Here is a 22,594-nt window from a genome sequence, read left to right on the forward strand (position 1 = left end):
AGTCTCACTGTTAGATTCAAAAAGAGACAAAATGACACAGAAGGTATGAAACAGTGCCTCTTTATTTTTTCCGCACTCACTCCAAAATGCATATTTACATGGCATGCCACATCAATACAGGAACTGACTATGGACACAATCGATAACACATAGAATCTGGTCTGGGAGTTAAGGGAAAGGGAGTTATCCCGTGGACAACCAACCAAGAGATAAGAGAAATGAAGCAACACGTTTATAACCAGGCCAGCCATAGAAAAGGGTTCCTCTTAAATTGGGTTGTTTCAAAGACTTAAAAAGTGATTAAATGTCCAGATGACATGTACTGAACTTCTCACATTGGTCATGGAGAGCCGGCGTCACTGTCGGGTCACAGATGGTGATCATCTACACGCCGCAAAAATACAGGAGGCTGCTCAAATTTAGGATGGACTGGAAGGGCAGATGATCACACACTTTGTTGGGGGGGGGGGGGGGCATTTACAACAGTAATTATTTGCTGGTCAACTCCATTAGATGTCCAGTCCAGTAATTTCAAAACAATCTAAGTCTTCTAAAATAGTGTCCTCCTTGTTCAAGGTAATAATCCACAAGCGCAGAGTCATTTTGAGAAATAAAAAAAAAGAAAAAGGAAAAAAAAAAAGGAGTGGACTCCAGAAGATCCAAAAGAGGGGGACAGGAGTTAAATACATAAAAAACACAACTCAGTATACGAGTTTGTGTCCAATAATGTGAAAATAACAAGACAACAAACATCTGGACAAGGTTCTTCTGAGAGAGATCCTTTGAGAAAAATGTTGTCTTTGCTCAATCACTATTTCCTCTGTGTTTGGATAGACAGTCTGCTGTATCAGCATTCAAACACACATCCTCCAGGAGTCATTCACACACACACACACACACACACACACACACACACACACACACACACACACACACACACACACACACACACACACACACACACGCACTCTCTCTCTCAAGCACACACACCCACACATTCTCTCTTGCACAGCCAGTTACACATGCAATGTGGTTTCTGAATGGTGGACTGGCCACATTAGATCAGCCCCCTCCTCTTCTTGTAGTCCTCCAGGTTGAGGGACCTGCGGGGAGCGCCGTCCTTCACCGGCAGCGCATTGGAGCTCACGGACAGAGATTTTGCTTCTGCAGAACACAAATGCAGAGTCAATACGTCTGTGCTGAATCGCTACGACTGATGCAAACAACCACTTTGTGCTGCAACAAAGCAGAACTTCCTTCCGTCTTTTAATATTTTCTGAACCAAAATATAAATGGGGAAAAATCATCTCACCTGCATTGGGAACCTGTAGGTCGATCTTAACGTCAAAATCATGAACTTTAAACAAGTCCTCTGAGAGGTCAGTGGTTGGCTTGGGGATATCTTTGTCTTTCGTGTTTGTTTGTCCCTGTAACAGAGAAACAAACAAAAAAGATATTCAAACGAGTGATAGTGCTGGTTTCTATTGCAACATTTCCAACTGCAAAATGAGTTATTTTCTGCAAACAACTGCAGCTTACTCCTCAAAAAAAGCTCCTGAGAGAATTTAGCAGACAGATTAAGACACAGTATTACAAAACGTCTTTCCATTTTGTTACGGCTGAAGACAAAGTGCAAACTCAAGTGAAAGAAGTGAACACCTGTGAGTTAACTCTCTGAATATTTGTACTGAGAGAGTCAGGGAGTGTCACGCTTACCAGTTTGTTCTTCTCTGCACTGGAGGGATCTGGTGTTGACCCAGAGCCGTACTTCTGGTTGAGATGAGCAAGAATAGCTGCGTGGACTGACGGGTCTCTCGCCTATAGAACCAGGAGGACGGAAAATAACAGATTAGATTAACAAATGTAGATTCAACAGTGTTTACTTACATTGTCTGTACAAAAACTGTGCAGAAAATAATTACAGAAATCTTACATTTGAAACCATAGTGGGTTTGCACTGTCTTCGCGTGAAAGGATCCATTTGTTGGTTTTTGGCATTTTGTCCTTCAGCCTGCGAGACAGGAAAATGAAAATTGGGTTATTTCAAGAGTGGTATAATTCATAAAGATGGGACCTTCTCTTCCGTTACATTCTTTGTTGTGCTACAACCTTTGCTGCAAACAGAAACTACAGAAGCAAATCAATGTTCAATTTTCACTTCCACTTTCACCTCTTGTACAGTAAAACACAGTGTTCATGATAAAATTATAAAAGTGCCAATACAGATGTATAGTGGTGTCAAAAGAGGTGGATACGTACCACGAGAGCCTTCTCAGATTCAACGATATTCCAGCTTCTGTTCCTCTGATTAATGTAGCTGAATAATAAAGAATGTAAAAAGAATTCTGTCAAATTCAGTCTGTAAAAAATGACCTCCAAAACAAACGGAGGTTGTTTTGGAGGTGACTGTTTATTTAAAAACATAAAACAGCCAAACTACAACGTTCTGTTCATTATACTCAACAGCACAAAAATGCAGGAAAAAATTCTACATAACATCCCATTACAATGAAAAGCAGCTGCAGAAATTTAAAAACATTTTAAAATTCAAATAAAGTCCTATAATAAGATAAAAATAAGTGCTGTGTGAGTACCTGATGGCAGAGATGTTCTTGGTCCTCTGTCTGTCAAGTGCTTCTGCCCTTTCCTCGAGCTCGTTCAGCTCATCTTGGATCACCTTCGCTCGCTCTCCATCTCCGCTCTCTTCTGCCATGGCCTTCAAAGAAATATGAGAGAGGACATTAAGAGCCTGACAGAAAGAAACAGATTGTTATATATTTAGAGCCTCTGCACATTCTGGGGCAAATTTATTATATCTTTTTAAACAATGTGTGACTGTGTTCAAATGTTACTGGGTTGGGTTATTTGCTCACAGCTTATCTTCACATTCAACACAACTTCAAACAGCATCTTTCATGAATCACTTTTCCAGATCCTGAAAAAAATACCACAGCTGTTGTGTGATTTCCTTTACCTTATCTTTGAGTAACTGCGTTTTCTTCATGGCATAATTCGGTGGTGCTTTTCGGAATCTGTCCTTTTCTTTAACAATCTGCAGAAAGTAAGGATAAAAAGATGTTTCTGTTCCTCTGCTTAATTCACGAGGCCTGTGAAACCAGCAGACATTTAAAGAAACAGACTCACATCCTCTATGTCTTTGTCATTGAACTTGTAGTTCAGAGCTTCTTTGATGGACTGCTCCTTTTTGGTGATTTCGTCAAGCGTTGGGACTTGCATCCCAGCAACCATCATCTGCAAAGTCAACACACAAAACTTTTACCTCACAGCCTGAATAGACTGTCCCTGTTTATATCTTGAAAACATTCAGGTTCCTTTTTAAATTGGACTTTACTGGTAACGTATTTTTGCTTCTTCAGTTTTCCCTCTTTTTAATTCAACTTACCGCCTCTTTCCACTTCATAAACTCGCTTTCTGTAAACTCCTGATTTGATACAAACTCAAGCCTGAAAACCCGTGTGTCACCGCCATGTCTGAGGAAGATACACAACATCAAAAGAGCACATTTTTAGCAAGTAGGGATAATAGAAGGTTTGTTAACTGATTCTTGATTACCTACTTTAATATGTATTAAGTATTTGTTACTGTATACCTACCTTAATTGTAATCCCTTGTTTGTTCTCGTTGATCCAAGTTGGTAAACTTTCGCTGTCTCCACCACATCCACAATTTCAGCAACCTTTCAACAACAAGAGAGGACTAAAATTAACTTCACTAATCAGCCTTTATTTGAATAAATCTGTCTCTAAAAAGTCCCAGATCCTCACTAACATCATTACATAAGAGCACACTGCTGTCTAGTAATGAACACAATGAAAGAAACTTTAGCCAGAAGCCAAGCTCACCCTATAAACTGGTTTACTGCTGCTGTTCCCGATCCCTATCCTCACAAAGCAGCCGGTCACAGTCTTAGCAAAGAAGGGCATGTGGCACCAGCGTTCCAGCTTGTTTCTGGACAGGCGGATCCTGTTGAGCTCATCAGGTAGTGAAACAGGCTGCGACTTTGGTGGAGTTTCCTCTTTTCTATTAGCAGAAATGTAACGTAATGAGTTAGATGAAAGCAAAAGGTAAAGGTGGTGGCATGACTTTAATGAAACCAATCAAATCTTTTAATGCTTAATTACTATGAAAAGAATGAGACTTACTCATCATCATCATAAGACGATGAACGTGAGCTCCGATCACTTTTGACTGACGACTTGTCATCGTCTTCCTCCTCTTCCTCCTCGTCGTCAGAGTAAACCTCGCTCGTCTTCAGGGGCTGACGTTTGGCCAGCAGTTCCGCTGCACACCAAATAGAAGAAACCTCAGCATTTAGAACTGAATGAACTGCCACAACAATAACATCACAAACCAGTTAAAACTCCAACCTGTTTTGTTTTTCTTCTTCTCGCGTTCAGCTTTTAGTTCTTCCATGGCCTGGGACTTTTTGTCAAGTTTTTCGTCACGTTTGGATCGTCTCTCCTTGTTGTGTGACATGACCTAGAGATGGGTGCACATTACAATCACACAGAAAAACATCAGCAAACCAGATATTTCAAACCTTACATTACATTGACCTGTAATTTTAAAGTTGCTCTCTGACATTTTCACAAAATAGTTTTGTCCAGAACAGCCTGTATACTAGAATTTATTCTTTACTTTGATCCAAAAACTTAAGTTTCCACATTATTGTTAAATATGTCCAATAAATTTTAAAATGTCCATGAAACTGAACTCACCACTTGTGTGTCTTGAACCTGAGATTGCTTCCTTTTTTCTTGTTCCTCCTCCTGCTTCTTTTTCTTCTCCTCTTTCTCTTTCTTCTTTGCGGTCTTCAGCTTCTTCTTAATTTCAAACCTGTCAAGACAAATGTTGTCTTGAATGAATAAACAGTGAGCTCACACACAGTAGTGTGAAAATGCCAGATGTACCTTTTTTGTACCAAGATTTTCCTTCCCACATTATCCCCACTCACCGTCTCTTTAGCACCTCTCTTTTCTCAATTCTGTTGAACAGCTCTTGCTCTCTCTCCTTCTCCGTCATCTGCTCCAGGCGAGCTCTGTCCTCCGCGTCTCCCATCAAGTCGTCGTCATAGCCATCCCTGAACACCTCGTCCTCAGAAGAGTCCGAGTCTGAGCTGGAGGACGAACTGTTGCTCTCTGAATCAGACACCTCGCCTGAAAAAGAACAATTTATTCACACAAGCAGAAGTCAATCAGCTGACTTCAAAGTAAAGTAACACTAAACAATTTTTTTTTTTTTTAAATTCATCAATATTGGCTATTTAAACTTTCATTCTATTTCATTACTTTACACCAAGGTGCTCTTTCTACACTCATTTTCATGTGTCGCCTGAAAGAGCAGAGCACAACTTCTGGCAGCACAGAATGCATTAAAAAAAACTTACCAAGTGGATGAAATGGGAGGGCCATGGACGTCAACTTTTTTCAACATAACTAATATAATAATGCACCAATATAAAGAAGGCAATTGAAATGTTATTATCTAAAGGTTTTGTTTTTTTTTGCAGAGCCATTTATTTTTAACCCTTTGTTTACTTAAGTTTAATAAAGTTAAAGCACTTAAAGAAAGGTTGTGACACAGGTTATTTCTCTGACCACATTTATGGAACTTTTATGGAAAAATGTTTCCAGTTTTTCCATAACTGTGTGGACCCAATGCTGGTCAATTACAAATAAACAAACAACAGCTTAGATGATACAGTGTATGCCAGCTGGGATAAATGGGATGAGTGAGTGACTCACCTAATCCCAGCCACCTAAAATACCCAAGGACATGGCACCCTGTGATATGTGTAATCTACAGTTCATAATATGTGGCTATTCTGCTTTGCACTTTCTGTAAGATGCCATTAACAGGCATGTTAATGGCAAACTGACGTGTCAGTTTGTTGTGTGAAGCTGAGCTGCCAGGTGACATCTGCACAACTTCCACTACAATGGCATCCTGTACCTTTTATCATATATGCTTAACAAAGCAGCTATAGCTTATTAAACATTCTGGTTCCTTGAAAATGCTTGTGAAGAAATTAAGAAAATATTGCTTTTAGCTTAAGAACCATCTTCCCTCTGTATACTGAAGACACGTACCCTCCTCAGGTGCAGAGCTCTCAGCTGAGCTGTCTCCATCAGAGCTGCCAGATGCTGTCGCTTTATTAACCTTTTTCTTCGTAGCGTTCTTCTTCTCAGACCCTTTCCCTTGCTTAACTTTCTTTTTGCCTTTGGTGCCACCCACAGTCCACTTGACAAAGGGAATGAAAAAAACAAAACAATTTTAGCTATCAAATAACAGTAACTGGCCATTTTTTGTGCCCGATGATGACAAGAGCACTGACATGTTTAAACTGTATTTTCAACATTTATTTTTACATCCCAAACTGAAGAGAGTGAAGTCTTTTAAAGCCAATACCAAAGACTGTCATACCTCATCATCACTGTCAGATGTCTCTGAGTCTGTAGAAGCAGCAGGCTTGCTAACCGGTTCTTCCTGCTCACCTGAATCAACCCTCTTCCTCTTTGCCAACGACAACAGCTCCTGAAAAAGAGAAAACAGCAATGTGGTTCAGAAAGACCATCCAATTACAAAGTTGTGAAAACTGTAAATGTGTAACTGTAATGTCCTGTAACTATAGCCTTGCTCTTTTGCATCATGAGTGGACAGCTTTAAATACAGGTGTGAATAAACCCAAACCACATGGAGGAAGCACTGGGATCCAATACCACAAGCCACATTCAGAGGTGAGATGCATATGACCTTGTATACAGAGCGAATGTGCCCCTGGTTATATTTAAGGACTGACTAGCAAACATTGGAACATGCATATAGCACAGAAAACCTCCCACATACAGCTGATATACTTAGAAAAGGGTCTGAAGAATGTATCTATGGCAAATGACCCAACAACTCTTCCCGACTACCAGTACAGGCAGGTGCAAATGTGTATTTTTGTTTAGCAGCACTCAGTTTCCTGCAGGTTAAAGTACACAAGGACAAGGAAGCAAAATCTTAAAATCTGGTCAATGAAACACTTCCTGATGATGGTGCAAGCAACAATTAGTCTCAGCTGGATTTCCACAGAACTTTATTTCAAGATACCGGCTCTGAACCGGGCCTGAATGTATTTGAACAAGATCATACACAAACGCAAGAATGTGAAGCTGCATCCTTCTCTGCTCTAAGAATGTGGAAAAGCAGCAATCCACACTGGTTTAATGCACTGTACTGTATCAGCAGTTATACTGAACCTATCAAGTTAATTGAGTATTGTCTATGAAGTAACCAGTTCTGTGCCCCTTTTATTGTGAAATTCAGTGTCTCTGCTATCAGAAACAGTGGATTTTGGGGTTCTGACTTGGAAACTGGTTTTTAGTGCCACAGTAATCCATGACCTCATGTTGCCTTTCATAAATATGAAGTTCCACACAGTGAGGTTTACAGATTTTACACTTGGGAAAAAGTGAGCTCAGGTATCAGATAGATGCTCTATATGGCAGAGTTGCAGTATTAGAATCAGTACTGGGGAAAAAAAAAGTTTGATCCCTACCTTAGAATCATAACTCTAATATACATTTAGTATTGCAAAGATCAGATACACACTGCTGGCTTCGTGAAAGCGTACTCAAAATGCAAAACTTGACAAGCTCTTAAGACGCCAAAAACCCACTCATGGTTTAAACATCTTCCGGTCATTTGTTGTTCCCTACATGTGCCCGAGTTGTGTTTGTGCATCAACAATTTAGCAGTGAACTGCCGGGTAGTTAATGGACATGGGAGTTTACTGGCTATCATAATAACCGAAGCTGCAGCACTGTGCAGCTCTTAAGACTGACATGTTAGACTGTCGAGCTCCTCAATCAACTTGCCAGCGCTTGTTTGACAACAACACCGAAATAGAAGTGCAGCTCATTGACGTCATTCAGGAGATAAGGTTCTTCGAGCTAAATCAAGTGCGGCTCCAGCTTTTGTAAACATATCCCATCTTCGTTTGGTTTAAAAAACAAACAAACAAATCCCGCACAAACAGCTTACTGCTCGAAAGCAGTAAAAATAAAGGCCTATGGCGCAGTATTTTCGTGGCAACATAGTACTACGAGACTGCTAGCGTTGAGTGCATCTCTCGGAATGTAACCTTACCGCTAGCATAACTTAGCTGCTTGATGCTAAGACATTGCTGTCTGTGCTACCTCAGACACTTTGGTCGGCGCTGAATAAATCACAGAAACACTTGGAAAACTCAAAATAACTGGATTGTGTTTGGGAATGGCGTGTTTACTCAGGAAGGGCGCAAAGACAGTGAATAAGACAGGCCTACTCTCAGCGAGGCCAAACACAGCGCAGTCAGTTAGCCTACATTAGCTTCACCTCAAACTGTTGGCAACTTAAGACGCGATCACTTGTATCAAAATCAGATAAATGCGCACCTACCTGATCTAAATTATCGTCGCTAGCACTGTCTTCGGAGTCAGAGTCAATCACGACTCGACCTTTCCGCTTCTTTACATTCACCATGATTAGCTGCTCGGCTAACCTGCTAGCTACCTCTGTGTCGTCTAAATGTTTGAAGCTAGCCGTTGCTGCTACCTTGCTAGTTGGCTCTGCAGTCAACCACACAAAGGCACCACTGAGCATGCGCGCCCTTATTGATGCTATGGTTACCGCTTAATCTTACGTTTCTGCCAGTGAAATAAAAATCGGATTTATGATTGAGCTTCTCGTGTTGTTTTATAAATTCGCTTAAAAAGACAAAATTAGAGAATGGTGGTGATAGTTTGCCAAGATAGGAACTACAAATCTAAATTGAGTATATCAGTCGGGACAGCAATCTTTGGTGCACTAAAGCTACATTCAAGGTCTGCCTTTAACTGTTGTGCAGCGGTGTCTCGCTGCCTTTCGCGTGTTACACTTTGGTGTGAATGTGTGCTGAACGCATCCCAGGTGCTCCAGTTGGGCTTCCTGTATGGACCCGAGCAACCTTGGGTTTGTAGGAGAGTGTGCAAGTGCAGTGTTTTAGTTGTTTGTTGTTTACAGCCGCGCTATAAAGAGATATCTTTATGGTGCGGTCAACTATAAACAGGAACAAAGTCTTGCAACCCGGTACAACCTCGCCAGAGTAAGTGGGAACTGATTATGTCAGCTGTGTGTTTGTATCGCATGTCTTCAGAATTATGTAAATCCTCTTCATGTTAATGTATGGTAACATTACCTATGTACTTAAGCCGTTTCAAAATGTCTACTCCTAAACAAGGCTGTGACAAATGGCCATTTTCGTCATAGTTATCCGATAATTTTATAATTTATTTATTTAACGAAGATGTCAAAATGAAGATCCCATTCAAAAGCGAGTGTTACCTGATTAAAACAGCTATAGTCTTCTTGATTAGTTACTATTATGAAACAAAGAAAAGAAAGCAACTCTTTACCCGTTATGTGTAGATTTAACATTTGATTAAGTAACATAACTGGAAAGAATTTACATATTGGTCACAACCTTTAAACTCAAGGAATATGACTATTTTATTTCAGCATTTAAAAAAAATCCATCTTAATCTTTATTATTTATTATCACCCTTTAATGACGCCACTTTCCTATGTGATGTATCCCAGCAGTGAATCATCCAGATCAACAGTGAAATGTCTCTGCCAAAGATGACACATCTCCCTTCACTGAGACTGCTGAGCTCCATTAACCGCCAGCAGCTGCTCCTCCCCTCCATCGCCCCTCTCACTGTGCCCAGAAGAGCTGTGATCCAGGGTGAATACAGACGGCCTGGCCAGCCCAAAGAAGACAAGCTTCCATGGCAGAAGATTAAGTTTGACTTTGGGAAGGGTTTAGAGGGAATAAAGAAGCATTTCACACTGCTGAAGACAGAGTTTACTGACCGCTTGGTCGGTCCACAGGGCAAACCAGTTCTAGAGCACATGTTGGAGCAGAACAGGGTGATATGGGAGTTCAGAGGTCCAGAAAGCCTGGACCAGTGGACGGTGTCCTCAGATCGTGAGATAGGAGGCCAAAGTGAAGTTTACTTGAAGCTTGGCAAAAACAATAATACCTGTTTTCTGTATGGAAATCTGAGGTCAACTCCTCCGAGGGATGGAGAGACACGCTACAGTGGCTACTGCACCATGCGTTCAAAACAACCACTGGTTAGTGCCCTGCTGTTTTTCTTTCTAAAGTTTGTGGAATAATACATTCACTTCTAATTAGGGTGTGAGATTAACACTATCCAGGGTCATAGCCATAATGAGGACACTGAACTCATGTCACAACTCAGTATATTTAACTTTGGCTACTTTTGGCCTAATGAATAAAGATATAAACATATGTGTCAGTATTTCCCCACCAGAATTTTTGAAAACAGGCTTTGGAAAATACATTTTACAGAAAATATTATTCAGCTGTAAACTGAACTTGAAACCTGATGACATCCAAGGTCTGGAAATCCTAAAGCTGTCCTAAAATTCATGCAAGTGGCAGTTAGATGTCTACTGCACCTGTACTAAAAGTTAACCACGCCAGACTTTATTGTCTCCCCTAGGCTTCATTTGATAGGAAGGAACATTACGATTGGACCAGTTTCAACACCCTGCATTTGCGTGTACGTGGTGATGGCCGTCCATGGATGATCAATATCGCAACAGAAATGTACTTCTCTCACCAAAAAGATGACTTGTACAGCTACTTTATGTTTACCAGAGGAGGACCCTACTGGCAAGACATCAAGGTACAATGTCAAAAAATATTGTCATGATTTGCTGCACTTTTATTTTTAGGAATAAACAGTGATACTTATACTAAAGTGTTACTTATTTTCAGATACCTTTCTCCAAGTTTTTCCTCACACATCGTGGGAGGATACAAGATGATCAGCATGTTCTCTGGCTGGACAAGGTAGAGCAGAAATAGAACAAATAAACATGACAAAGTGACAGTTTAGTACATTTGCATCTTTACCTAAAAGATATTTTAACCTGTAGCTGTAGCATTCTTTTGTTCACTTTGTGTGGCCTGTTTAGTTTTTATTTACTATATCTGTTCGTATTTACAGGTTAACACCATTGGATTTACCTTGGGAGATAAAACAGACGGTCCATTCCAGCTGGAGATTGATTTCATTGGCGTCTGCAAAGACTATGCACACACTGAGGAGTTTGCCTATGAGGTGTACAAGAGGAATCCTGAAGTTTGACCACAACTGTTACAGTACTGCAGATGAACTATCACTAAATCAGAGCTGAAATCTTCTGATACTATCAATAAACAAATGTATCACAGTCTTGCAGACAACCAATTACACCCCAGCCACCACTGTTATTGATAAGACACTGTATATCTGGACTCAAGAAGTGTGTTTCTGGTTACATGTGATAATCTCCAGCTCAAACATTTACATTGTATGGTAAGTGGAAGGTCCTTTATCCAAATTTACTTAAACCGATTTCCAGGGCTCGCTAAAGGAGATCAAACAGCTGTTTTCATAACAAAATCAAATCTAAATCCTGTATTTGTGACACATATTCCGTTAACAATAAAACATATTTTCCATGTGAATTCTGAATTTTTTTTGTGTCATAAAAAATAAATATTAAAACACTACACTTTGGAAAACTGCAATAACAAATTTAATTGAAGAATGCAGACAAGATAATCTTTTGAATAAATGTCTTTCATCAGTCTTTTCCAAAACAGTAAAAAACGAAGCATATCGAATTTTTAAAGAACATTACAAATTTCAAATGCAGCAAAACAACAAATCTCTACACATCAATATACATAAATGCATCATTCAGAGCTAAAAAGCTAACGCGTAAAATCTAAAAACACAGTAGGCTGATAGAATGATAACGAAGAGTGTCTACTTTCCTAACAGCAGGCTAAAAGACACAGCAGAAACTCAAGTGTCAGCTACAGACGACAAAAATATTTACAGTGAAACAGGCTGTACAAACGGCTACAAACAAGCGCAGTATTTTTACATCATGACGAGGCCTCTTCTTGCCCCAAGCATGCTCTCTTTCTTATGCTTCCGATCTTCCATGTGTTTTGCTCTCCTGCTCTCCCTAGATGAGATAGAGTAACATGTGTAAGATACAAATGTTATGAGAGCTCAACTGTTACGGGAGATAATATCACATAATGGACACTTAATTTTAGACATACCTTGTTTGGACTTGATGCTGTTTATAATTTTTCTGATGAGAGTCTGTGATCAGAGACTTGTTTTCCACCGCTTTTGTGTTTTCTTTGGAATCTCCAAAGGGCTTCAGTTTACCTAAAAACAAACAAACGTCAGGGGTTTGTCTGATACTCCAGTATATTTCAGTTTAACAAGGAAACTAAAAATCATTTGTACCTTTATGAGGCTTGTAGGTGAGGGGACGAGACAGACTGGCCTTCAGATCAAAGCTCGCCTTCTTTTGTGTTCCTGGAGTTGCTGAAGTGCTTGTGTTGCCAGTGAAAACAAACGGCCCTTTGGAATTCAGAGGGAAAAAAATGTATTTATTCAATTACATTAAATCTGTGCAGCCGACGTGTCTAAATTCAGATATCTTTCAAGCGATTTGAGGTAAAGGTACCTGGAGTTTTAGTGGCAGAGAAAGTTGAAGTCTTGAAATTGCTGGGCTTCACTGCATCAGCGGTCTGTTTCTGGGGGGTGCTCGAGGTCACACAGGGTGACATGCGTGCTGGCGTCTTCACCAAAGACCTCTTATGCTCATTGTCATGAGTGGCTTCTGAGAACCTGCACACAAACATTTCACATGTGCCTTTAAGCCGAGATTCTCTGAAAAATTTCGTTATGCTCGCATAATGACAATAAAGACTCTTGAATCTTAGTTGCTGTAGTATCACATTAAGTATGACATAACTTTTTACTCCTACTTAAAGGCTATTCTGTAACAGTATTTGGCTACTGAAATTATCTCAGATTTTTCTCCACCAAAAGCATGAGGAACAAAGGGAAACTCACCGAACATTGATCCTGCGAGTGGAAATGACAGATGGTCTGAATGGAGCATCTTCTTTCCCAGCAGGTTTATTTGGAGGAGCTTTGCTAGCTGAAAGCAAAGTGTGTCTGCGTTTATCATCAGCTTGTCTCTTCACCGGAGCAGGACTGAACATGGAAGCACGACTCTGATTTGCGGTCTGTAGAGGAGATGCATACTTATACTGAAATTCACTGCAATCTGGAAGTAGTCTACGTACTGAAGTGTCAACTATGGATGTTATATAGATTATGATACTCACTGCTTGGGTTTTGCCATCAACTTGCTGCAGTTTAGTTTTGTCTGAAAGGTTCTAAAACAGAAAATAGATAGGATATAAAATACAAGAGAATGAAAGAAACAAGTTTACATTTAGGGTTTTCTGAATAAAGTTAGCCAAGACTGGTTAGAAGCTTCTGAGTACCTTCAGTTCTTTAACTGAATTTCTGTAGGTCTCCATCTGCTTGGTCTTCCTCTGGACGTAGCAGTCAATGGACTCCATCTTGCTAAAATGTGCCTCGTGGAGTTTTTTGAAGTCTGCAAAACAGACATATTCAAAAAATATTTAAACAGATTGTGGAGGAAAACCACATCCTTACTGTGATGTGGTGTCTCAAAAGGAGAATGAATGGAGGGGATAAAGGAAAACAAAGAACTTACTAGGAGTGACAGGCTTCAACAACGGCTTGCTCTTCTGCTGGAGGCCTTGGTAACGAGGGATTTTACCAGCTTTGGCCCCTCTTGTTGCTTTTTCTTGACACATATTTTGAATGTATGTAAAATAAAAGGAAGAAGATTTGATCATTATTTCATGTTAAAGTCAAGAATTTCCAAAGAAAGATGGCCACATTCAGAGGGAACAGGCTAGACAGTAGCAGAAACAGACATTAACCCGTTAAAAGTTTGAATGCTCTTTCACCAGCGATACTAACCTGCATCTTCATGCAAAGGTGCTTCGTCCTTGATGTCAGCTTGCTGATGCTGCTCTCTGCTGGTGGCCTGGGTCTCCTTGGGAGGCTCAGGTTCCTGAGAATCTTTGACAGAAGACACTTTTCTCTTCTTTGCTCCGGGACCACCACGGGGTGCAGCAGATGCAGCCACTTCAGTGTCAGCCTTAAAGGAACAACAGTCGAGATTTTAATCTTAAAGATTTTCTGATTTTCGTGCTGCAACATGAAACCCTGTGCATTGGGATCAAATCACTAACTTTACATATTTGAACCAATGAGGAGCAGTGGAGAACGTGCACAAAAACATGCGCAAGGACGCAACCCGGATTTTTCTTGTAAGAGGGTGCTCGTTATATGCCATTTACTTGTAGCTCTATTATTATCATCATGTATTTGTGGTGCTGTTGGTTTATTATAACGTGTAATACCTGTGCAGCACTTGGAGGTAACTCGGCATCACAGCCAGTCTCCGTCGCAGTGTCAGAGATCTTTCTCTTCGTGCCGTTTCCTTTGCCTCGGCGTGTGTTCACAAACACAGCGCTGCTGGAAACGCCTCCCTTGCAAGTCGCATCTTTATTTTCCTGAGCACTGTCTTGTCCTGCATTTTCATCTTCTTGGACAGTAGCTGCATCCTTATCCTGTCTCTGGAACACAAATAAGATATCATGCTTTGTTTAAAAAAAAAAGGAGAAAAAAAGCTATTGTTTAAAACTGATCTTGCTGCAACAGTATCATAAACCAGGAGTAAGTTACCTGCTCTCCCTCCTTGTTGTTCTTTTCTTGTTGGTAATGCTGCTTGATCATTTTCAGGAGTTTATCGGCCTGTTTGGAAAAAAAATGTTAGATTAATTACACACAAATGCCCACGTTAGCTTACAGTCACCGCTAACAGTCACGCGACCGTTCAGAATAACATCCAACTATCGCCAAATTCATTCGTAAGAGCAGTTCTGTTACCTTCATGTTTGCTTTAAGTCCGAGCTCCTTGGCGAGACTTCGCAACTCTGCATATTTCATGGAGTCCAAATCCATGCCGGTGTGTTAGTTTATTCCGTTTAGTGGAAAGAAATCAGCATACACGCTTATTGTTTCTCACTGAGCCGTGCCGTGGCGGTGCCTGACGGTTAAAATTACCTCCGATTCAAAACACAGCAGCCAGAGCCGTTTGATTGGCTCCTGGGTGTAAACCGGATGTGCCTCGCAGCCAATCACAGCGAAGATGTCTTTTTAGCATTCACTCAGTGTGGGTTAACGTTTTCACTTGAATTTCGTTTCTTAAGATGAATAAAAGTAACATTACTTTTATTTATTATTTATTTTTAATATAATTTTATTTAGTATTCGCTTATTTTATTATGTAAAGTATTTCCAACGAATGCTCTTTGGCAGTTTGCCGGCATTTCTCACGCTACTCCAGATGGTGGCAGTGTTACGCCGAGCAAAATACAGGAAGAAGAAGAAAAACTGGTCCGGATTTCAAATACACAGGCGGGATAAATAGCGAGCTGGTGTCCGCAATTTTTTTTTTTTTACCAACATGGAATATGATGAAAGCCTCTTAATGCAACGTATCGACAACGTAGAACTGGCCATGGGGGTAGGACACGGGCAGCCGATGACTCTGCATTGCGCGCAATGCAACATTATCCTGGGGGACTCCGTCGGCGTCTGTGGGGAAATTAAATGTATGGACTCTATCATGTGTCTAAGTACGTTCACTTCATTTCTCACCTATTATTATCGACTGGGGAAATAATACAAGACACGATTGCCTGTTTTAGATATTAAGATTCTGCACATGTTGGTAATTTTACCTGTTGTGTGTCTGTAGTGTCAGAGACAATAGTTAAGGAAAAACATAACTCAGTGTTCACCTATAAGCATGTTCCGGACCTTTCAACCACATCTCACGGTCTTCCTCAGTGATGGAGTTTGGGTAGTTTGTTGTCACGTGGATTATTCATGATCTAGTTTCTGATACCTGATCTGCACGCATGTTGACATTTCTGTTTGTCTCCCTTCAGGAGTAACCAGTGATGTGGTCATCAGTGATGCAGTGGAGTCAGGACATAAAGGGGAAATGGCTAATTGGTGAGTGATTATGCGCAAGACACACAGACTGTTGTTGTATGGATCAGCTGCTAAATGTCAGAGGTCACGCATAAAAGAAATCTATCCTTCACCATCACCCACATGCTATTAAAGAACGTGTTCTAAGTCAGTTTGTTCTGCGCTCATGACTGAAAGGTTTCTGTCAGTGTCGCATTTGTTGTCACTGCTCTTGTTTTCTTTCAGCATCTACAGTTGTCTAAAATGTCGCAGCTGCCGCTGTGCTGTGGGCAAAGTGATTCACTCAGCGCCGTCACGTTTGGCCATGATTCGCTCCCTCTTTCTCCTCAGCAAAGCAAACATCAGTTGGTAAGCCCTGCCGCTTCTGCTGAGCACACAAGCATATTGACTTTCTGTGTACAGGTTTACTGCTGTCTGGAGAGGCTAAAATAAACAAGCGCTTCATGAGTGTCGTCCATTGTATGAATTGATTTTTTTTTAAAGCTCAGGTTAGAGATGAAACACAACAAATCCAGGTGTTCATACGTGACTGATTTCCTTTCTTTCATTCTATGGATACTGATAATATGAAATCATTGTAGGCACCATTAGTTGATCCCTCAAAACTAGCCTTTCTTATTTTCTTATGCAGCTACATCCTCAACAGCAGCTCGATGGTGAAAGCATCCACACTCTCATTTAATCTGAAGCCCCTCAGAGAAAACATTAATGAGGTGAGACAACAAAATCTAATACTGTGTTTATTCTGACAATCATGTTTAATTTTGATGTTATTTTCACATCATGATCTGAGTTCTGGCCATTCTGTTGTGACATACTGTATGGGAAGTATTTACTTGTTCTATGACTGGCTAATTTACTGGGCATGATCTGGCCATTTTTATATGTCCAATTAAATAATTGCAGATGAAAAACAGCTAATTAAGTTTGAAAGCCTGGCCTGTGGGTGGCGCCAGAGATCATAGGCTAAAACCTGTCAGCCTCAGGCTTCCAGCAGAATCCAGCTGCCTTGATTTTGAAAGGTTTAACTGGACAAAGGATGACAGTAAAAAAATATCCCAGCAGGAATGATGAATGTCACTGGCAAAAAAAACACAAATGCTTTTTACTAAAAAAACAAATCTGTGCTTTCCTTTCTGTGGCAGGTAAGACAGCAGTTTGAAGCGCAGTTGGATCACATGTCGCATGTTAAGAACAGACTGGCCGACAGGAGTGTTACCAGTGAACTGGACAAGTAGCGTGAACAAGCTGTCTACACTGTACCTCGTCCTGGAATTAGGGACTCTGTGCTCTTCAGTATGTTTCCTCCTGTAGGCTAGTTTGTGTTGTATGTTATTTTTTCCGTGTTTGGTGCGATTGATGTTTTCAATAAATATTTTTCAATGATGCAGGAATTGATGTCTGTTTACATTCCTGCAGCTGGAACACAAATCTCTCATCTGTTTTTAAAAGATTCTGGCTTGTATTTAAATTGAAGTTCATGCTGATAATGGAACAGTAGTAATACAACCAGAGGTATCTGATTCCAGATGTTGTCTATAATAACTGTAAAAGACTTCCTAAATCCTTTTACAATTTTCTGGTAGGTAACAAGCATTACAGCCTCACAGGGGTGTTAGTGAGGCTATAAACTTTTGCTTTTATTTAAAAAAAATGTTTATGTACATGATGTTATTCTCTCCATAACTCCATTCAAACTGTAAGTAAGCATCAACACCCAGCCATCCAATTGGCACCATGCTGCATTTTATTGCTGAATTTCTGATACAGATTCTTTTTTTTTTTTTTATTAATACAAAACCAGACAAGAGGCTCACACATAATAAGCATGCCCACTTCCTCCGTCTGGAGTGCATAGTTTCTACACAGTCCACCTCCTCAGTGGAAAAGTTGATCAACAAAGTAATGTTATTAATCTTCTTACCTAAGCTTTTGTGTTTTTTTGTTGTTGTTTTTTTCATGGGAACAAAGGTTGATCAGTGTTTTTCAGCTGCACTGTTGCACTACTGCCATGGTCATGACACAACAGAGAGTGAGAGCAGAAACACTTAAAACTACTCTCCGTTACATCTTTTTTTTTTGGTGCTGTTTAGTCTGTAAAAACCACAACTGATGATCAAAAGTACTTCAACATGCTTGCTGTTGTGTCAGACAACCGTCCCCAAGTTGTCACAGAACATCTGATATGAACATTTCAATATCCTAATTTTACACTCATTCACATTACAAAGTTGGATTATTGCATGCAATACAAATCATTCATTATTCTGCTAGGTCATGCATATTTTTTAAACCCATATATTCATGTTGCTAGACGCCTACTTGCTTATAAATTGATTATAAATCCCCACAAAGAGCATTACAGGGTTTTTAGAACACAGTATTCAAGACAGGATGGTGATGATGATGGTGCAAGTCAGTACATAGAAAGAAAGTGCTTTTCAGACATGTCAAGTTCGTTCAGTAAGTACTTTGCAGCCACAGAGTTTCTGAAAGCCTATATTTCTAAAGGAAGGGGTGGGTTTTGTGGATGTAAAATGCTACAAGAATTGAAATTTAAAGCATCTCTCATGTACCGGTTGGTTTACATTATTGTTTTGGTGTTGAAAGCATACAAGGCAGGGAAAATAGTCTCTGAAAAATATAAGTATTTAGTTAAATTTGTCAATGTAATACCGTTATGCTACAGCAGTCCTCAGGTACACCTTGTGAAGTATCCCAAACCTTCATAAGTGATACTGTATTCTAAAGCCAAATATTATACGACTCCCCAAAAAAGTGTCTGATAGATAGATTGCTACCATAGGCATGAAAAGGGGGTGGGAGTGGGGGGTCCTTTCCACGTGACGTTGCAGAATCCTTAACACTTACACCCTGGCACTAAACTCATGCATTATTGTAGGTTATTGCTTCTAAAACTCTAATCAAATACAATTTTATGGATTAAAATATAACGCTCTGAATCCCAAAACTATGAGGTATTATGTACAATATAATGTCATGGTGAGATCTTAATTCTAGGACTAAAACACCACGTCGGATCCCTACCAATTAGATCCGAGTCTAGGATTAAGGTACTACTCTTAATATGACATTTAAAGGTTTCTATCATTGTCGCGTCTGAGACTTGTGTCTTGGGAGCTTTTTGGCTGTCACTTAATAACTACCTAAGTCTTTTGATGCTTGAGAGTGCACAAGTACATTTTAGGACATCATCTTTTTTAAGATAAGAATCCTAAGAACATACAGCAGGTCTGTCAGAAAGCACTAACTTATATTGAGCATATTTTCATTATACAACCTAGACATGGAATAAAAAGGAGATCTTGCATTCATCTAAGGTTTTAGGGCAAAGCTGTGTCTAGATGTGGTGTATTTGAAGGTTTAGTACGTCAGTCTACCACCCTTTAATTTTACTGAAATAGTTTCCACAGTTTTGAGCTCCAGCTTAGTCTAGAAATCAATTTCACTATTCTTCATGAAGCAAGCATCACTACTGGTCATGCATGGCTACTATAATGTTGGCACCACAGTCCCGCTAAATAAGCTAATGCACGAGTCTATACATATCTTAATGGAAGACATTGGTGATTTTGTTGCTTTCAAACAACTTGTCACTTGTTTATACAATATACAGTTTGGTCAACAAAATGACAGTTAAGATCAAATATTGCACAAATCCCGGTAAATGTGGGTTTTCTCGTATAAATCATATAAAAATTAACAAAGAAGACTGAAAAAAATGAGACCAGGGTTTCCTTCAGATAAGGATAAATACAAGGTGAATTAAAGCTGATGTTTCAGCGCTGGTGTCTCTCAACTTACTGGACACATCAAAATAGCAGTTTAGAGACAAAACACAATGTTTTCCACTTAGTTTTTTTGGATTATTTTGTCTCATGGTTCTTGGAACAGAAGAAATCAAATGATCTGTTCTGTCTCTACGGGCAGTGTGTTAAAAATTGCCTATTTATACATCTCATAAGGTTACAACATGGATAAATGAAAGCTAACACTAAGGGGGTGAGTGTTAGAAAAAATAAGAACATGTTAAAGTATGAAAAGGATAAAATGAGAATATATGCCGGGGAAAGACAAATTAAAAGTATGTTAAAGAAAAAAGACAAAATGAAGAGTATACTAAGGTACGAAAAGTGAACTAGACCTTCATAATAAAAGAAGAACTTTAAATACTATAAGTTGCCAAAAATTTGGGACCTCAAGAATTAAGTCATAAGGGAAATATCAGCACTTCTGTCTCTGCCTACAATTGATTAAACCTGCAGACTTGACAAAGGAGAGCACTGTAAACCTGAAACACAACAATAATGGAGTAAAACTACGATCTTGTGGCCTTCCTTTAGAACAGATGCACTGGAGACCACAGTCTGAGTGAGTCAGTGTTTTTCTAAAAATGGCTGAAATTAAAGTAAATGACACTGTGCATCATGTGCATGTGGGCTACTCAGTCTTCTCCTATTCACCTGTTCACAACCTCACTTATTAACCCTCTAAATTCATCCAGGAACAATATGTAAAACTGCTGTGGTGCTTGACAACCATTAAGCTACTTGTACTGATCACACTCCCTTTCACTCCTGTTGGACTTGTTATGGCGATGAGGTAGAGCAAAAAGCAAAAAAAAAAAAAGAAAAGACACCCAATAAGTAATTTGATCACAGGCCTTGATCTTTGCTACAGTATCTTGTGTCTTTACTTTCGTCCCAGAAAACAGGAGCAGTTAATTTGTTTATCAACCTGCTCTGGTGTTATTAAAATGAAAGTGGGGATTTTTTTTTTTACTTATTCAGGAAAAACAGTTACTATGTTTACATGAAGTCTGAAAAGAATCTGACAAAAATCTGACTGAAAATGTCCAAATTATGGAGACTTTCAGACAAATATAGCCAGTGCAGAAACTCCATGGTATCTCAGCCAGAATTAGGCTACATGTAGACATAGAGTGTGCGTGATGGAAGTCAGACTAGCCCAAAATACTGAAATATGTCCTCACTGATGATCATGCTGCAGAAACAGGCCAGGACAAGAGGGGATACTGTGGAGGAGAAAGGGCCATTGTCACAGCAACAGCAGGAAAGAGGGCACCCGTGTCCCAAAACCCCAAAAGAGGTCATCTTCTCACTGACTCTTCGTTCTTTATCTCCACGGGTCTGGGTGGTGGTGGTGGGAGTGATCTGTCAGTGAGGCCTGGCCTGATCTGAAGGAAGATGTTCCTCCGCACTGGGCTTCAGCTGGTTTCATGACTGCATTAACTGGAAAACCCATCCTAGAAAAAAAAATAATAATAACATTACTTCCATATTACTTTACAGTTCTGTTTCTGTTTCTGTAATTTCCTCAGGTCAAGGTGACTGCTTTGACCAACCAACAAGCCAAAATCCAAATATAATAAAAACAGAAAAAACTACGTATTCATATTGGAGAACTGGAACTGGGTTTGGGTATTTGTTTGAAAAATTACTTCAGCAACAAATCAATTATCAAAATTGTTGTTGTCAATTCATTTTCTGTCAGCCAGTTAATCAATTAATTGAGTAATTGCTCAACCCTGGGCCTACTCCTCAGACACTGATTAATACAAATTACTCCTCAGACAATATGACAGAGCTCATTGTGATTTAACTGCAATATGAGGACATTCACATACACACAGTGTAACCCGATGACATAATAAAGTAATTTCCTTTATTCTTTGACTTCCAGCTAAGGCACAGAGTTTTCTTGTTTTATAGATACAGACTTACGATCCAAAAATAACTGAAATACCACAATCTATATTCAATTTCTGGATGCAGTCGGGAAAGTAGAAAGCACTGACCTTGGTGTGAGTTGGTCCGAAACGATGCAGAGATATTTCGGCTGTGGTTTGGGCTGCAGCTACACACAATGGTAAACAAAAGCCGTGGGGGGTGGTTCTTCCTCTACGGTGACACATTTAGGTCTCCCAAACTGGACGCATACCGGCTTTTCCTGTGAGGAAGGACCGCTCCGGCTGGGGACACATTTAGAAAAGATTATAGCGAAATCCTCCGGGCCCCCTTCTCTCCCTCCTTCCACGCCGGAGAGGAGAGAAGAAGGTCCCCTCGTCCCCTCCGCCGCACACCCTCCGCTCTACGCCATTTTCGCTCTGCTACTACGAGCCAAAGGAAGAACACGATTGTACCAGAGACCTGTCAATCACAGTTAAAGCCCGCCCCGGAAGTGCCTCTTCTTTTCCCCCAACGGTCATCAATCAATCTAACCTACCGCTAGCGGAACACAAGGTGTGAGAACTGTGAAAAATCGTCGAACTAATCAATCAAATTTAAGTAAAGGTGATAACATTTTTAAGTAAAAGTATATAGGAACTAACACTAAAACGTTTTTAAGTATCAAAAGAATAAATTATGATCTGTTCTATCGTTAGCTAAAGGGGCCCGTCAGTTTTATGCTAGGCGGCTTAGCTAACTGTTCCAAACTAGTGCTGAGACACCTGGATGAATCAAGTAGCTGCTCAGGTATTGTGCCTATGTTCAAGACCCTCACCAAGCTACAAACAACTTTCCAATAAA

The 22,594-nt window shown here is 40.0% G+C and overlaps 4 protein-coding genes and 1 long non-coding RNA gene across 6 annotated transcripts; 2 read left to right on the forward strand and 3 right to left on the reverse strand.

Annotated features, from left to right (window-relative positions):
• Window positions 1–44: 44 nt before the first annotated feature.
• Window positions 45–8,664, reverse strand: rtf1 (RTF1 homolog, Paf1/RNA polymerase II complex component). Its single transcript, XM_041060625.1, has 18 exons — window positions 8,446–8,664; window positions 6,445–6,555; window positions 6,111–6,261; window positions 4,976–5,177; window positions 4,740–4,857; window positions 4,389–4,500; window positions 4,164–4,302; window positions 3,864–4,041; window positions 3,615–3,697; window positions 3,404–3,491; window positions 3,145–3,252; window positions 2,975–3,052; window positions 2,595–2,716; window positions 2,260–2,317; window positions 1,934–2,011; window positions 1,717–1,818; window positions 1,313–1,427; window positions 45–1,164 (listed from the first exon to the last, which is right to left on the reverse strand). The coding sequence occupies exons 1-18, from the start codon at window positions 8,647–8,649 to the stop codon at window positions 1,058–1,060; spliced, it is 2,154 nt and encodes a 717-aa protein (XP_040916559.1). The 5' UTR covers window positions 8,650–8,664; the 3' UTR covers window positions 45–1,057.
• A 269-nt stretch (window positions 8,665–8,933) lies between these two features.
• ndufaf1 (NADH:ubiquinone oxidoreductase complex assembly factor 1) lies at window positions 8,934–11,569 on the forward strand. The gene is made up of 5 exons (XM_041060628.1): window positions 8,934–9,130; window positions 9,625–10,164; window positions 10,557–10,742; window positions 10,835–10,909; window positions 11,067–11,569. The coding sequence occupies exons 2-5, from the start codon at window positions 9,652–9,654 to the stop codon at window positions 11,205–11,207; spliced, it is 915 nt and encodes a 304-aa protein (XP_040916562.1). The 5' UTR covers window positions 8,934–9,130; window positions 9,625–9,651; the 3' UTR covers window positions 11,208–11,569.
• Window positions 11,570–11,626: 57 nt separating this feature from the next.
• nusap1 (nucleolar and spindle associated protein 1) lies at window positions 11,627–15,063 on the reverse strand. 2 transcript variants are annotated; one of them, XM_041060627.1, is made up of 12 exons: window positions 14,910–15,063; window positions 14,706–14,774; window positions 14,381–14,596; window positions 13,935–14,115; window positions 13,663–13,755; window positions 13,427–13,539; window positions 13,265–13,315; window positions 12,987–13,162; window positions 12,595–12,758; window positions 12,372–12,488; window positions 12,179–12,290; window positions 11,627–12,078 (listed from the first exon to the last, which is right to left on the reverse strand). In XM_041060627.1, exons 1-12 carry the CDS (start codon window positions 14,982–14,984, stop codon window positions 11,991–11,993), a joined length of 1,455 nt encoding a protein of 484 aa, XP_040916561.1. In that variant the 5' UTR covers window positions 14,985–15,063; the 3' UTR covers window positions 11,627–11,990. The 2 variants fall into 2 exon arrangements, with proteins under 2 accessions (XP_040916561.1, XP_040916560.1); XM_041060626.1 differs by having other exon boundaries at window positions 13,663–13,776.
• A 358-nt stretch (window positions 15,064–15,421) lies between these two features.
• oip5 (opa interacting protein 5) lies at window positions 15,422–17,410 on the forward strand. Its single transcript, XM_041061066.1, has 5 exons — window positions 15,422–15,661; window positions 15,977–16,043; window positions 16,248–16,370; window positions 16,654–16,735; window positions 17,168–17,410. The coding sequence occupies exons 1-5, from the start codon at window positions 15,490–15,492 to the stop codon at window positions 17,258–17,260; spliced, it is 537 nt and encodes a 178-aa protein (XP_040917000.1). The 5' UTR covers window positions 15,422–15,489; the 3' UTR covers window positions 17,261–17,410.
• Window positions 17,411–17,780: 370 nt separating this feature from the next.
• Window positions 17,781–22,163, reverse strand: LOC121197592. The gene is made up of 2 exons (XR_005896256.1): window positions 21,862–22,163; window positions 17,781–21,309 (listed from the first exon to the last, which is right to left on the reverse strand). It is a non-coding gene; the product is annotated as an uncharacterized LOC121197592 (long non-coding RNA).
• Window positions 22,164–22,594: the final 431 nt, after the last annotated feature.

This window comes from Toxotes jaculatrix, chromosome 17 (assembly GCF_017976425.1).
Source record: "Toxotes jaculatrix isolate fToxJac2 chromosome 17, fToxJac2.pri, whole genome shotgun sequence".
Taxonomy (NCBI): domain Eukaryota; kingdom Metazoa; phylum Chordata; class Actinopteri; family Toxotidae; genus Toxotes; species Toxotes jaculatrix.

Bases quoted from the DNA above. Each gene is read 5' to 3' on its own strand.
- nusap1 (XM_041060626.1), bottom strand. From the start codon at position 14,984: ATGGATTTGGACTCCATGAAATATGCAGAGTTGCGAAGTCTCGCCAAG. The intron at 14,116-14,380 runs GTATTACACGTT...TGTTCCTTTAAG, and splicing joins TACCTCCAAGTGCTGCACAG to GCTGACACTGAAGTGGCTGC. The intron at 12,759-12,986 runs GTGAGTTTCCCT...GTTTGTGTGCAG, and splicing joins ACTCGCAGGATCAATGTTCG to GTTCTCAGAAGCCACTCATG.
- rtf1 (XM_041060625.1), bottom strand. From the start codon at position 8,649: ATGCTCAGTGGTGCCTTTGTGTGGTTGACTGCAGAGCCAACTAGCAAG. The intron at 6,262-6,444 runs GTATGACAGTCT...CCCTTTGTCAAG, and splicing joins CATCTGACAGTGATGATGAG to TGGACTGTGGGTGGCACCAA. The intron at 3,253-3,403 runs GTAAGTTGAATT...TTGACTTTGCAG, and splicing joins TTATGAAGTGGAAAGAGGCG to ATGATGGTTGCTGGGATGCA.
- ndufaf1 (XM_041060628.1), top strand. From the start codon at position 9,652: ATGTCTCTGCCAAAGATGACACATCTCCCTTCACTGAGACTGCTGAGC. The intron at 10,743-10,834 runs GTACAATGTCAA...ACTTATTTTCAG, and splicing joins CCTACTGGCAAGACATCAAG to ATACCTTTCTCCAAGTTTTT. The intron at 10,910-11,066 runs GTAGAGCAGAAA...TCGTATTTACAG, and splicing joins ATGTTCTCTGGCTGGACAAG to GTTAACACCATTGGATTTAC.
- oip5 (XM_041061066.1), top strand. From the start codon at position 15,490: ATGGAATATGATGAAAGCCTCTTAATGCAACGTATCGACAACGTAGAA. The intron at 15,662-15,976 runs GTACGTTCACTT...GTCTCCCTTCAG, and splicing joins GGACTCTATCATGTGTCTAA to GAGTAACCAGTGATGTGGTC. The intron at 16,044-16,247 runs GTGAGTGATTAT...GTTTTCTTTCAG, and splicing joins AAAGGGGAAATGGCTAATTG to CATCTACAGTTGTCTAAAAT.